The sequence below is a fragment of the Hydra viridissima genome, unplaced genomic scaffold (genome assembly GCF_058129835.1).
Source record: "Hydra viridissima isolate aposymbiotic clone 2 unplaced genomic scaffold, HvirCarnegie_v1 scaffold_14, whole genome shotgun sequence".
Taxonomy (NCBI): Eukaryota; Metazoa; Cnidaria; class Hydrozoa; order Anthoathecata; family Hydridae; genus Hydra; species Hydra viridissima.
The window spans coordinates 6,322,548-6,339,072 of record NW_028324313.1 but is presented as its reverse complement, the minus strand read 5'-3'; the positions used below and the strand labels follow the sequence as shown (position 1 = coordinate 6,339,072).

The 16,525-nt window shown below is 29.6% G+C and overlaps 2 protein-coding genes across 2 annotated transcripts; both read left to right on the top strand.

The window, feature by feature from the left end:
• The first annotated feature begins 3,915 nt into the window (after nucleotides 1-3,915).
• Nucleotides 3,916-5,059, top strand: LOC145182045 (DNA-directed RNA polymerase III subunit RPC4-like). The gene has a single exon (XM_090071896.1). The coding sequence runs from the start codon at nucleotides 3,916-3,918 to the stop codon at nucleotides 5,029-5,031; it is 1,116 nt and encodes a 371-aa protein (XP_089928022.1). The 3' UTR covers nucleotides 5,032-5,059.
• Nucleotides 5,060-5,265: 206 nt separating this feature from the next.
• On the top strand, nucleotides 5,266-10,635 carry LOC145181617 (methylated-DNA--protein-cysteine methyltransferase-like). Its single transcript, XM_090071898.1, has 4 exons — nucleotides 5,266-5,454; nucleotides 5,573-5,712; nucleotides 5,896-5,994; nucleotides 10,349-10,635. The coding sequence occupies exons 1-4, from the start codon at nucleotides 5,324-5,326 to the stop codon at nucleotides 10,528-10,530; spliced, it is 552 nt and encodes a 183-aa protein (XP_089928024.1). The 5' UTR covers nucleotides 5,266-5,323; the 3' UTR covers nucleotides 10,531-10,635.
• The last annotated feature ends 5,890 nt before the right edge of the window (nucleotides 10,636-16,525 follow it).

Below are 16,525 nucleotides of genomic sequence, written 5' to 3'. Positions count from 1 at the left end.
ACTGATGGTAACGCTGTCAAATGTGAGGCTCAACTCTGAAATCAAAACGTTATTCCATACCCTTTTCGGAGCTGAATGAGGTAGCCAAGTGGAAACACTGAAAAATTCCTCATCAGATGCAGACTCAGTTTCAGAAACGGAAAAACTAGAAAAATATTCTGATGTTAGAGTTAAAGCAACCCCCCCCCCCCTACATGGTTTTTCCAGACATTTTAAGCATCCCTCATTTTTTTTATTTCGAATATTTTTCTGCTCGTTTTATTTTTCGAAGTTTCTTTTGGGCCAAACGCTTATCCATACCTCCAAAGCTGGAATTTTCAACTTGAACAACTAATATATAAATGTTAAATTCCATTATTATAAATATAATTTATGTTGAAATATTTAAAGAATTCAAATTAAAGACAATTGCGTGTGGTATAATGATTAATTACTAAATTATAATTGCGTTAATCAATAATCATATTAACGATAATAGAGATTCATTCCGGAAATACAAATAGTCATAGTGAGTGAAAGCAAAAATTGGCTTAAGTTAAAGTAAATTAAGCAAAAAAGGTTGCAATACAAATGATACATTTCTTTTTAAAATCTCATTGTACAGATAATATATTTAGATACCAGATTACTATATTTATTTATGAAATTGTTTTGCATTTATTACATTTCATATGAATTAAAACTATTTAGTTAAACTTATTAAGCATTTTTATCATGTTAGCATCAAATGATTTCCACTTGTTTTCATTACAAGAAGAGTAAAGTCTACGAACTTTACAACAACATAATAATCATGGAAGCCAAGATGTTTCTCATCGCACCTTGTGTTCTTGCTGCCACAGCAAATGCAGCATATCAAGTGCACGACCAAGACAACCACTAACAACCGAAGACGGACAACAAACCTCAAGAAAAAGTATACCAACCCGAGAAGGGCTATAAAACAAAGAGCGTTCTATGTCTTGGTAAGATATTATCTTTTGAGTTTATACCAACAAAGCTAGGCTGAGAATGTCGCGCTCATTTTTATGATAATTGTCATTAAACTGACGTAGTTATTAAAAGCATGCTAGCATAATCGTTGTTTTGAGTGAAAAAATGTTTCGATAAGTAATTTTTTGCTTGAACTCTTAGGTGTCGACATTACAAATGACTGCATTTACCGTGTTGATGGCAATTACACTATTGGTAACGAACCTCGATCTGGATACGTTGCATGCGTCCACCACAAAGCGATACCATCCACATACGGATTAGTATTTTTGCGCAAAAGCTGGATACAACAGCCTCCGACAATGCCTCGGACGCTACGATGAATGCCCACCTCTTCGATACTAATTGTATAGCTTTTTTATTGATAAGTTTTGTGATATAAAAATTTTTATAATAGCATTAGTTTGTTTTTTTTTAACTTACTTTTGAACTGTTGGACAAAGTTTATACTTTGTAAGCATTGTTGGCTTGGCCTTCACATATGGAATGACCGACTGAAGCTCGACTGTTGAGTCGTTTTTTCTAACGAGTATTGTTATTTTCACAATAAAAACAACGTAGTTTTGTGCGCCAAAAATAAAATTCTTCTCTAAATATATCAACAATTTTTCAAAATTAAAACCTGCAATCAAACTCTACGATAGTAAATTCTCCTCATCATTTTTCTGTCTCGGTAGCTAGATGGAAATCTCCCTGATTCACAGGAAAGTCTAATCAAAAGCCTGCATGCTTTAACCTTTTTCCATTCAAATAAAGATCTTAGAAACCCGGAATAATTAAAAACGCATATTTATAGCAGTCTCCTTTATGGCTGGATGACCTTGACTCTATCTTTCTCCTTCTCTAGCTCTATCTTTCTCCGGCTCCCTCCATCTATGGCCTGCACTTTTTTGATCTTCCTTTTTCTCGCGCTCTGTTTATCGTTATCCAGAAACGAGTCATACCCAATACAAAGGTAAAACTAACTATCATCAGTAATACGACAAAAAAAACCTGCAACAAGTCTTAGAACCGATCCCCCTGATTTAAATGCACGTGATTACTTTCTTTGGAGTTATCTCAAAGGCCGTGTATATTTTCAAACCATTCGGAACACTCATCATATTGAGTAATTTTTTTTATCATTAGAGACTTTCTGCTGTAGATGAGCAAACCACTTCAAATGTCGCCTCCTCTCGACGGCCCTGGTTATGATTAGTAAATCCCCATAAAGCTCGTACGGGAAAAACCATAGATGTCTCGTTTCATAAATTTTCTCATTTTGCGTCATTTTCATCATATACTGATGCTTACCTTTTACTTCTGACAATATACAAGCCAAAAACCACATTTATCAAGCTCTACCGAGCTGTTTAAAAATGTTAAATTTTAAAGATTACTGGAGTCTTTAAACACAGTTCCCCTTTTTTCTCTCAAGTAGAAAAAGTGGACAACTGTGGGTCTTCCCTGTAATCTTCATATCTAATTTTCATTTAGTCAACACGGAATTTAGTAAAGGAGAAATATAGAAACAAGTCTAATTATTTTTTGGAGAACTTTTGAAATACTTTGTATAAAAAAATTTACCGTATATAACTATTCTCTTTCAGTTTTATTTGAATAAAAGTTTAATAAAAAAAATCTTGACTCTGTTTAAGTGTCACTTTTTTTGACCCTTTTTATACGGCTTAAAGTCTCGACGTTCACCAATATATACGGTAAGTCATTTGTTGCGTATATTATCTAAGTTAGAAGAATAAATTGCTAATACTGGGTGTCATTAGGTCACTGAGTACACACACACACACACACACACACACACACACACACACACACACACACACACACACACACACACACACACACACATATATGTGTGTGTGTATGTGTGTGTCTGTGTGTGTTTGTTTATATATATATATATATATAAACAAGTTCTCCAAAAAATAATTAGACTTGTTTCTATATTTCTCCTTTACTAAATTCCGTGTTGACTGTGTGTGTTTGTTTATATATATATATATATATATATATATATATATATATATATATATATATATATATATATATATATATATATATATATATATATATATATATATATATATATATATATATATATATATATATATATATATATATTTCTCATGGAGCCTAAGTTCATTCATGTAAGGTTCTACTTGCAACAAATCAAAGTTTATTTCCAAATTGATTGCACAAATATTTTTACTTATCTTTTTTTACACATTGTGTTATAAAGACTCAAAGTAGTTTCAAGGTCATATACTTACACTTTAGGCCTTGGCACACACTATTTCAAATTCAACATCATTTTTTAATGCTAATTAAACTGATATTTTTTACATTTATTTATTTTTTTTAATTTTTAAAGGTGACAACTTTATCACAATTGAGCCGGAACAATATTGCTTTTTTTTTAAACATGTTTTGTAAAATCTAGTGAAATTACATAACCACCTAAAGCGAAAATCAAATCTTAAATTTATATTTTTATTAGACATGTTTATACTTTCCTTGTTAAATTGATATAGAATTACCCTTGTGTGTCAACAGCTAGTTGGCGGTATGCAATACTTAATACTGTTTTAAGAACTATTAAAGTATTTTAAGTCCTTTAACTAAAACTCTAAAAGTCAAAAAACAAGTATGAGGCTAATTTTAATAAATTATTATATGTAATATATTTACCTATTTTTGATGGAAACTATGATTTAAATTTTATTTACAAAAAAATCTTAAACAATAAAAAATGCTTGAATTATACAAATCCTGAAAAATTTTTGTTTTTAAGATATCTCAATTAAAATGGTAATATAAAGATTATATCACAACCAAAAAGAAGTACTTTAAAGATAATATTGTAAATTAAAAATAGTGTTTTTAAGGTATTAAATAATATTTTGATTTTATTTATAGGAAATTATGGGTGATTCGAAAAAAGATGTTGATTTAAAGCTTTCAGCATCTCTAAGTCGATTTGGTTTAAGAGGTCGTGGTGGTCTAAGTACTTCAAGACTCCCATCTTTAAAACCTGCCAGGGATCTTACACTAGGAGGAACACCAAAACGCACTTTCACACCAAATATTGTTGGTCGCTCTACCAAAAAAGAAGAAGTAAATGAAACTGCAATAAATTTTAGTCATAAAAGAGGAGGGCATAGTAATCAAGGAAGAGGTCGGGGAAGAGGAAGAAGTGAAATCATTTCTTCATCAGGAATTTTTAGTCAAGGACCAGCTGCACAACAAACGTTAGCATGTGCATTTGGAGGAGGTGGATTTGGCAATGGTGGGGGTGGAGGTGGCAGTAATAGTGCAGGTGATCATAACCCAGTAAGTGTTAAAAGCGAAATAAAATTAAGTAAAGGAGTTCAGGAAGATGATTTTGAGTCAAACAAAGTATTAGATATGCTCAATGAAACTGGTGAAATAGAAGTGGATGATTTAAAATCTGGTTTTATGGTTCCAATAACACTTCCTCTTTCTTCAAAAGTTATGCATGAGATAAAATCTGAAGATGAGACCAAAGATTTTATTTCTGGAGTAACAAAAGATTTCAAAAATATTAAGCAAAAAAATAAGCAGCCTGTTAATACATTTGGCCTACATCAGCATGAGATAAATATTAATGATTTATTTAAAGCTGACTGTCCAAATGGAGAGTTATTTTTCCTCCAATTCCCTGATGCCTTACCTATAAAACCAATATCTGATGATGGAGCAGTTTTAAAATCAGAACAAGAAAAAAGTGCAGTTTCACCTGAAAACCATGCAGCTGAAAAGTTAAAAAACTTTACTTTCCAAAATGTTTCTGAAGGTTATATTGGAAAACTACTGATTCATAAATCTGGCAAAGTTAAAATGTGTTTAGGAAATGTTTCTTTTGAAATAATGCTTGGGACACCATGTGGTTTTTTACAAGATCTTGTATCAATTAATTTGGACAATGACCCTGGTGAAATGATATGCTTAGGTCATGTTAATCATAGACTAATCGCAGTTCCTGATTACGAAGCACTCTTAGGGAGCTTAGCCACTTGATATATTTAATAAAGTTATTTATATTATACATGATTTTCTAGTCCATAACATTTCATGCTTTTAAATATTTCACATTGAATTTTTGTGATATTGAAGTTGATCTTCTCCTTTTCCTTCTTCTTTGAAATACTTTGAAAATGCTTTGCTCACAAAATTTTTTGCTTTTTAAAAAAACAAAAATAGATTTTTAAATTCTTATTGTTTTTATTTTGCTATTACTTACTGATTTTTTATAGATAAATCTGAATTAACAAAAAAAAAAGCAATAAGTCACTAAATGCTGGGGTAGGAAATGCCACCTGTGCAATGTAGAATTAATTCATGGATGATATTGACACCTATTGGGAAGATGGATATTAGTTGTTGTGATAAAGGGTTACACTCAGTTAATCATTTGTATAAAACATTTTTACCTGATCTTAGGTAAAGTTTTTGAAAATACGTTAACCATAAGAGCATCAATATCTTCAGAAAAACTTTCACATATTATAAAGTGTTTTATTATAAAGAGAAGTTAAATACCTTTTATTGATTTTCTTAGTATTACTGTTTCTTTACTACACGAAGTGCATCCAACACCACTGGTAAAAGAGGTTTTATCTTGGTTTACTGCTTATTTTAATCACCCACAGAAAAGTTCAATTCTTCATTTACCAGATATTTGTGGAACTGTTTTAAAAAGTGATATTTAAAGTTGTTTGCTTTTCTAAATAGTAAAAGAAAAAAGATTTTTTATCGATATTTTTAGCATACCTTTGTATTAGCAAAAATTCAAATATGTCACAAGACCTTAAGCTGCAGTGATCATAGTTCTGTTAAAGATGGTGCTTTTTTCATTCTGCAGTACTTTTTTTTTTTTGACAGGTGACTTCAGAAGAGAAGTTTGGTTTTTGCTAGCTTCAGAAATAAAGGCTGGTCATACTATAAGTTATAAAAAACTTGCTGAGCTAGTTGGTAATCCAGGTACAAATTCTTTATGATTTCATATTGCATGCATTTATTGTTTTCTTAAAAACTGACTTAGTTATAATAATCTACTTTATTACATGATCGTATATGCAACTAAACTGCATACCACCATTTAAATGGCATTTCAATTATATATTTATACCAGTATTTAAATCATTGTAAAATTAACTCTTAATCATCTAGTAGAAGAGCATTAAATTAGACAAAAATTCTTTTAGCGCTTTTTAAGTGATGTAGAGTCAAAGTATTCAAAACATGAATATATTAAGTGCATTACATAACAGCAAACATTCAGAGATTTAAAAAAAGTTATATCACAACTTCACCAATTCACCAAATTGCTTTTCTCATTGGATTTATTTTGTGGCATTTTTGGGCCTATTCATGTGGCAAAATCTCCAGTTTTAGTAGGAATAACACCGTCTCATCAACTCTTTGTATAACTTCTAAGTTTCTTCTGATGATCAATTAGAACTCTTTTGCACATTCTTAATATTCATCCAGTTTGTTGTTGGTTTTGAAAAGTATGCAATTTGCAACCCCAAAACTACTGAAAATGACAAATTTTGAATCTTTTATTAAATCTTGAATATAATTTTTGGCATAGATATAATTATTGCCAAACAGCAAATACAATCCCCTTTGCAATTCTTATAGTAAATTACTAAGTTGTTGGGAGATATAGAAGATCTTGATTTTTTTCTCTCATCAAAAATAAAAAAGCGATGATCTCAATAAATTGAAGGAATTATTCTGCAATAATGTATTATGATAAATGCTAATGTATGTATAATGTATGCTATCACCTGATTTTAATCATAATCTGAAGGAAATAAGTCAAACTTGACTTGTTTTCAATATTTTTTTTGGGATTTGATTGCTTCTTTCTATCCTGCTCCATCAACACCCTCTTTTTCCATCCCCACCCTTAACACAATTCTTTCTCATTACCTTCAACTTGTAGAAAAAAAACCATGAATAATATTTATGACAGTTTTTTAATAGTGCATTGGATAGAACAACATTTCATTAAAAACATGAGTAATTTTTGGTTGCAGATTTTTCTAGCTCTAAGTAATTTGTTGGTTATTGAAAAAATAAATGTATTCAAATCAAGAAAAAATATTCTAGTCTGCTCTTTGTTTTAAGTCAATATACACTGCCGACTAAAGGTTTGAGACCATTATGAAAAAAAAAAAGAAAGTTAATGAGTTAATTAGCATGGTAAGGTATTTATAAAATCAGACAAAAATAAAAATATATAACAAATTATGTGAGAGCGGGGTTTTCGTAGTGCGAAGATCTTGAGGACAGCAAAGTTTGAGTTGCGCAATTTAGTGTAGCGCAGAGATGTGTGAGTAGCGAGAATGTGTGAGGGTGGTAATATTTTTCAATAAAATTATTAATGTATATAGTAACAAAAATAATGATGCCTATATTGAAATATATACAAAATAATAATACTTAGCATTTGTTTTTCTTTTCTTACTTATACTACTTAATAAATATTTTTTTATTATTAACATATATAAATAATAATAATATATTAATGCCGATAATAATACGGAAAGAAATGTTTTTTTATAAACTTTAACTGCTTTACAGCTCCAATCAGCAACACTGTAGTTTATTGAATGTTTTCGTGAATAAAAATATTCCTTGACTTGTGTCTTTTTACTCGAGTTAACTTAACAAACTTCAGAAGAAAAGCATCCTGTTTAACTTTTAATTCTTCTACAGCTTCTGGAAAAAACTTGAAAAAAAATTGGTATGTTAAGATTTGTATTAAAAAGAATTATTTGTATTTTTAATTTATAGTATAATTTAGTAACTATTAATTGATCTTTAGAAGAAATTAAGATTTATATTACAGAATTCAAAGAAAATCTAAATTATAGAAAATCTAAATCATAGGTACTTTTCCAAGACATGAAAATGTTTTTTTTTTCTTTCTGGCGCTTTTTTTTACGGAAGTAGCTACTGCGCAAGCGTTAACTTGTGTTTTTGTTGTACTTTTTTCTGAAACAGGAACTTATATTTTTTTGAAAAAACTTGATGATCTTAATATTGAAAATAAATTGGATGTATAATTTTCTGTCCATGTTAATGTAGTTAAACTTGTGCCATTTACACTATAGAATCTAAAAGTAACTTAATTTCGGAAAAAATTGACTCGTGTCCCATTTAAAAAAACGCTCTTCAGTTGATCTGTTTTGAATTTCTGATCGTTTTTGCGAAAACAGTTTTAAAGTTTAATGGTGTTACTAATTTATTTTTCATGTAATTGTACATGTGTGTCCACCTGGTGTTTGGGCCGTCTCGCACTTTTCGATCGAATGTATTACGTTTGAGTCGGGCTTAACATTGTGAGGAGGAGAAACGAAATAAACTTTAACATCATCTTTAAGTTTGACTTAAAGATGATGTTTAAAATTTATTTCGTTTTCCCTCCCCACGATGATAACAAAAAAGAACTAAAGAACAAACAAAATGGATATTATAAGGTCATTCTTTTATGTCTAAACTTTTTTTTTTTTTTTTTTATTGAAAAAAACCCTTCTTAGGTTTAATCACTTCTTTTTTGCGAGTCTGGGCATTCAAGTAGAATTGGTTATCGTTTCAAGAGATATTGTTTCAACTATCATTTAAGATATTTCACATATCTTACTTTGATAAGTGTGTTAAAGAGTCTTATTAAAGGTACTAAATAAATGAATATTGGACACCGGTCACGGGCTTTTCTCTCCAGCTTGTCTTATAGAAGTTAAATAGAGTTGAGATGAGGGCCTTGTGGTGGCCAAATCATGTTCTTCAAAACATTTTCACCTGCTTTTCGCTCTAAGTAACCACGGCATTATTGTCCTGCTAGAAATTGAATCGAGTCCCATTTAATGTTATACATCTTTTTTCGAGTTTTGTTCGCTTTAACTCAATTTTCTGGTGCTACGAGTCGTCTATTTCGTTTGTAGTTTACAAAAATAAACTGCTCTTGTAGCTTTTGGCTTTCCGGACCGAGAATATCTTAATGGCTCTGTACCGCTGTATGGATACAAATTCATTAAGATTTTCCGATGAATGCAAATCATTTTTCGACATTAGTATTACAAACTTCTATCATTTTTGTGATATCTTTACCTTAAATAAGTCAATTCAAGACTGGTGATGTTTATCTTTAAAAAGCTGTATCTAATTATGTATTTATTTTCATTTAGTGTTAATAATTAAACAATCGATGTAATATTTAAGCGTGAAACAAAAAGAACTTAAACTTTTATTTAGATTAATTAGTCAATAAACAATAAAGCAGAGTTAACACCCAGTGGTCAAATTAATGGTTTTCAAGTTAGTTTTACTACCAATCAAACACTATAATTTGTAAATATATATTTACAAATTATAGTGTTTTATTAACAGTAAAACTAACTTGAAAACTATCAATTCTCAAGCGGTCTCAAACTCTGTTCGGCGGCAGTGTAAGTAGTAACAAAATATTAGTTGGTATTTGACTCTGGGCGTTCATTGTTGATGAGACTGTTAATATATTAGTTTGAGTCTCTTTTTTCATCCGATCACTTAGTTTAGGCAAAGATCTGGTCTGATTTGAACAAAGTGGTTCTGTGACTTGTGCATTCTTTATTTCATAGATAATCTCTTTTGATGTTTGCGATGGAATGAGTTCCCATTTTTCTTTAAATGATGATCTATAAAACTATATTTCCAAGTTTTTCCAATGCGATGTGAATGTAAGAAGAATAGCAAATGAGGTGGCCACATCTTCTTAATTTAAAATTTTATCAATGACGGTGTACGTTAATAATGAAGCATTTTTTTATCTGCTGAATATTGTGGTAAGAGAGACATGGAAGGAAGTTTTAGATGTTCGTTATAGTGCGTGTGAGGAATAGAATTACCATTCCAATATCACTAGCATTTTTTCCAATAATACTTATTTTAATTGCATTTCACACAAATTGTATTTGGATGATTCTGAGATGGAAGTAATAGCAACTAACAACTTTTATATCTTCGAAAATTTCTGCCGTACCTAGTTTTGCAACCACAGACAATACAAACTGAGCACAAGAGATATTCTAGTTATGCGAGCCATCTAAAATAAAGTGATAAGTTTATTAAATAATAACCATTTACAAGTAGCATCATTGAATATTCGTTAAATAAACCATATTAACTATAGTAACCATTGTTACAATATCAGGCAATGTAAGCATACTGAAAAAATAATCATCTTTATGTTATGTATAAAATGTAAGCTTCTTAGAAAAGACCTTTAAAGTGACATACAGTCTTGTAATAAAGTAGATCATGAATGGCCATTTAATACTTCTAGGAGCTGTTCGTGCAGTGGGTTCTGCCATGTCCAATAATCCCATAGGTATCATCATTCCATGTCATCGTGTCATTAAAAGTAATGGACAGTTTGGAAACTATGCCAAAGGAGAAAAAAACGACATTAAAAAATGGTTGTTGGAGTATGAATGCTTGAAATGCAGAGATAACATTAATGAATAGATTACAGATGGCAAAACTATTTCTTTGTGATATTTATTATTGACGTTTTTTCATTTTCTAATGTATATATTGTATTTACAGATTAGATACTTTTGTTTCTTTTTTCTTAAATTGTTTTTCATCGTGTTTCGCGCTAATTTTAAAACATGCACCAATCAACGGCGGTCTCAGGAAAAACTACAGGACGGAACAAAAAAAGAAGCATACATTATAATTTTTTTTTTTTTTTTTTTTTGAATAAAAGATTATTTCTTTTTCGTTTGTTTATTAAGTTCTAAATACTTTCTTTTAAAAGAATTAAAATCTTCATGAAAATAATAAAAATGGCATGACTTTCACCATAATTAAATTTATTGATCTTTATCGATCGAATGGTTTTTTCTTCGCTCGGCCATGATAACCACTTGTTTTAAGAAAATTTCAAATCGTTTTTTGTAAATAATTGAACATCAAAATTCATTTTTTGACGTTTACTGCAATTTTTTATTGTGAGAGTGGTATATATTTGTCTTTATTCAGTGTTTGTATGTGTATGGCTTTTATGGATCTGCCTAGTATGTATATCCAGTAATCCTGTCTTCTATAATAACACTCGTGTATGGCTTGTATAATGGTAGACACGTGGATAGTCTCTGTATTGGTAGGCTCGTGTATGTTTCGTAAAAAATATACACTGGTAGGCTTCTAACACTTTCGATGAACGTAATACTGAAATAATTTAGATTAATCCTTGAACTAAATTACAGCAATATTCTAATCCCTAACTCGAAATTATACACTTAATATTTACACTTAAATAATATTTACACCGAATATTTACACTTAATGTTGGTCTTTCTCTTTACTTGTAATACTCAATAAATGTTCCAAACGTTCTACTTATTATCTGCAAGTAATAGCAATATACAATCAAGTTCTATTCTAAATCTTTTTCTAAAATCTTTATTACTCTTGTCTGAATTGTCAATTTATGTTTGGAACCGTTCCCCAGTATAAAATCTCTCAACAGTATTGAAAATCTTGTGTTTTGTTTGTCATGAACATTTTATGACTTCTATGAGAATATGTTTAAATCGAGACAAAACGATAAAAGTAATTATTTTCTTTTCCTGTCCTCACACATTGCTGAATCTTTAGATTTACTTTGCCTTCTCGAATTGTGGCCTTTCTAAACCGATCGTTGACCTTTGATGGCCGGCTTGTAATCTTGCTTTATTAAGTATTGAGCTAGTACGAAGCATTTGAGAATAGATTAACTGTTAACCGCGGTTTGGAAATAACTCTAGCAATTTCACATTCTCTTTTTTCACCTTGATGGAATTTTATGCTTTGTTTTTGTCATTTTTGAGAATATTTACAATCCTGTATTTCATTATAAATATGTTAAAATGATAATTTTATAAATATCATTATAAATATAGTATATTAAAATGATAATTTTATAAATATCATTATAAATATGGTATATTAAAATGATAATTTTATAAATATCATTATAAATATAGTATAATAAAATGATAATTTTAAGTGCAAATAGAATCTGTAAAAATTATATTTCACAATGTTTGTGTTTTTGAATCACAATTACTATTCAACTTTTCAATTCATCAATCAATCTCATCACTGATCAATCGTATCACTGATCAATCTTATTTGTAATAAGATTGATTGATGAAATAAAAAGTTCAAACTTATCCAACACATCCATTTTAAATAAAATACTTAATTTAAATAAAGGAACGAAAATATATACAGTACTGTGAAAAAGTTTTAGCCCACTTATTAAAACTCGTGTTTTTTTAACAGATTTTGAATAATAGCTTCCGATTCTTTTTTTATATAAAATAATGTCTAACTTCAAACAATACTAAACACTGTTTTAACAAACAAAAGCAATATTTATCAAAATTTTACATAGATTTTGGTATTTAGATATCTAACGTGTTTATTTTTATTGTATTCTGATCTGAACCCAATTCGTATCAGCTCGTTTGTTTTTAGTTTGCTCTTGCATTTTTGTTTATTTATTGCTGTGAAGGCTTCATATTAGATGATAGTGCAGTTTACAAAGATATTTCATAGATACTGTGTGTTTAATATTATTTTTTGTTTTTCTAAGAGCGAAACTTCTAATTTACGTTTTTTTTTTTCTTTTCTTTTGTATTATTATTTTTATTGTTATTTAAGTAATAAAATGGGTAAAATTCTACTACTGGAACGTAAAAAAATTATTGTGCTTCATGAAGAAGGTTATTCTCAACGACAAGTTGTCCAAAAAACAAAATATTCAAAGACAGCCATTAGAGAAATTATAAAAAAATTTAAAAACACGGGATCTCTTGAGGATAAAATTGGAAGTAGAAGACCTCCAAAGCTTACAAAACATGACATAAAGTATTTAAAAAATGTGTCTCTGCGAAATCGGAAAAAAACCTCCAGTGAACTAGCCCAAGACATTCAGGCTGCGACTGGGACAAATGTTTCCTCATCTTGCATTCGACGACATTTGCTAAAAGCTGGGTTAAGAGGGTGTGTTGTAGTTCGAAAGCCTTTACTACGTCGTGGCAATAAAGAAAAAAGACTTAAATATGCAAAACAGCATGATAATTGGACGCAAGGAATGTTAAACCGTGTATTATACACAGATGAATCAAAATTTGAATTGTTCGGTAGCAGAAGACGACAAAATGTAAGAAGAAGGGTAGGAGAGGCTTATCGCCCTGATTGTCTACATCCAACAATCAAGCATGGGGGAGGTTCTGTTTTAGTTTGGGGTTGTATTTCATCATCTGGAGTAGGTGATTTAATCAGAATTGATGTCAAACTGACAGGAGAACAGTATAAAAAAATTTTAAGACATCATGCAATGCCATCTGGATTGAGACTAATTGGTAATAAATTCATTCTACAGCAAGACAATGATCCCAAACATTGTTCCCGAGTGGCCAAAAAATATTTACAGGACATGTGTGAGGAGGGAGTTCTCGAAGTAATGAACTGGCCTCCTCAAAGTCCAGATTTGAACATTATTGAACATGTTTGGGATTATTTGGATAAAAAAAAGGCTGAATATAACCCTAAAAATGTCGAAGAATGTTTTCGAATATTAAAAAGAGAGTGGGACAATATTCCACAAAATCTCATTACAAATTTATATAAATCAATCCCCAGGAGATTCGCTTCTGTAATCAACGCAAAAGGCGGACATGCGAAGTATTAATTGTTCTTTCTTTTTGTATCATATTTTATCAAATTATTTCTAGATATTTTTGTTTATAATATATGTGTCCATAAACCTGATTTTTTTTTACTTCATAAGTCCTTCATATTTTTACGATAAAATCAAAAATAATTATAAACTTATGGTTGGCTAAAACTTATTCACAGTACTGTATATATACATAAGTTATAACATAAGATATAGCATAAGTTCTTTAGAACAAAATATTCATTAAAATAAAGCGCATTGAAATTATAAAAATTTGTAAGATCTTTGTATAAAAACCAATATTCATCTTTGTCTTCATGTTTCATGACATCATGGCCGGTGTTTGTGCATTTAGTGATGTCAGCAAAATTGTGTTAAAATGATGAAAATAATGGGTACTTTAAGAAAAAAGGGAAATTAAGTCTTTTCATTTAGTATTGGCATGTTGGATGTGATTGCGATAGATCCTCTTCTTTTTATGCTCAGTGATTGAAATAATAACTTCATTCAGAGAAACTTTGTCGAAAATAATTCATTTTCATTAGGCAACTGTATTTTTTCTAATCTTTTTAATTGTTGACCATCTGTATTTTTATTTCGTAAAACTAAAAACTATAAAGGAAGAAAAATTCAGTAAATTTTAAGATTTCATTTAGTTGAAAAATTCAACTGCTAGTTCTTTTAAGTTGTGTTAACTTCCGATTTTCTCATTGGGATGATAAGTTTAGAATTCGGTTTATTTTTTCTTCTCGATAATTCCAATTCAGTGTTCACCCAGATGGTGTCATCTGGATGGATTACACTGGGTAATACCACCTAAGGGAATGACACAAAAATATAAAGAAAAAAAAAAGAAAAGAGTATTGACATCATGTAAATACATATAAATGACAATGACGCCATTCATAAATTTGCTGCTTTAAAGAAATGACCGACAATTAAGAAAGATGTAACAATATAACAAAGTGAAGTTTAGTTACAAAAAAACGCATAAATTTTAACGTAGTTCATAAACTTGTTTACATCTCGAATTTGATTGTTACGTATTTAAACTAATCCCAATGGATTATTATAACAAAATGTTGTTATAACAAAAATCAGGTTTATTGTTAATACTAGGAATGCTAACCGGATATGGCTATTTCGATGTAATATCTAGCCTGTTAGTAAATTTAAAGACTGTATACGGTGCATCACTAGTTAATGCTCTATTTTTGAGATCTCCCAAGGTTGTATTTTTAAGTTTCAACCTGACTTATTGTGTGGTTGCAAGTAATGGCTGCAACTCTGTCATTACTGAATTGTTGTCATTATTTCATATTCATTAGCATTATAAAAAATGCCTATTATCATGCCGATACATTGAAAATCTTCTTAAAAGGATTTGAAAGTTTTTTTCTGATCATGACATTATTTTAGTAAACATTGGTCGTTCCAAATCAACTTGGAATATCGAGTTTTGATACGCATATTCATCAAAACTGATGATTTTTTGTACAGAATCTTAAACACGTTGACAATAAAAATTTAGCTTTTCGTCAGTCACAGAAATTTTTTGAAAAAATATTTTCACCGCCCCAACCTATTTTAACATAACGTGTAACATAACGTTTTTGGTGTGGTTTGTGAGACTAACGTTTTAATGCTATATATCTTAAATATGTATTCTAAAGTATATTCTTCAACTTCTCTTTTGCATGTTAAAGATAAAGGTATTAGAGACAACATCTGCATCTTTTGTAATACCACAATAACCTCAATGTTGCCAGGTTTTACACAAACATGATACTAAAGACAATTATCGTTGATGGTTTTAAGTTCGTGTAGGTTAAAAATGGGTTTTCACAAATTAGACAAATATTTGAATAAACTCCAACAAATACTTTTGCACATCACATTTACAATGAAACTAAACTTGATAGAATTTTTGTTTGCAGTTCTTGTTAGTGTAAAGAGTTAAATAAGAATGGGGACAATTTTTAATACCCTTGAGCAAAGGTGATTTGAGCAATTGTGACTTGAGCAAAGTATTTTTGCTTTGCTAAAGATGGATTTTTCATCCACCTTTTTAGAAAATCACTTTTTTCCCTGTTGTTATCCTTTCATTCCGTACAGACAGTTTTACTTTATACACGATTTGTCACAAGTCACATTTAATTATTTTATCTGGTGTTGTGCCTATGTAAAGGTATAGTTTGTGTGACCACTTGAAATAAGTTGTAAGGTTCTGTGTTTTTTCTCTTTCTTTTCATTAAAGTTATGCAATTTTTAATAACATCTGGAGCTATGTTATGTATAAGAATTATTTAGTTTTCAATTAATTACAAGACAAAAATTTTAACTGTTAAATATATCTTTCATCAGGGTCATAGATAACAGATTACATATATATACAAATTACACCAAATAATATTTATATTTAATTGGTCTAATTTTTATATTGCTTTCCCTAAATATCCATGATGTAAATTAACAAAAAGTAATATGTCTTCAATGAAATTTTTTAGTTTGCTGGCCAGCATTTAACAATTTCAAGAAATACTTCGATTACGTGTTACTTTTATACAGCTTTATACAACTTTATACAACATTTCTACAACTTATGTAACTTTACATAACTTTTATACAATTTGTAGAGTTAGAAAAATATCATATATTTATATATAATATTATATATATATATATATATATACATAGATGCTGAGTCCACGGGGGCAACAGGGGCAAGGGCCCCCCGGAAATTTATACTAATAATATATTACCACGGATTATTACGGGGGCGAATAG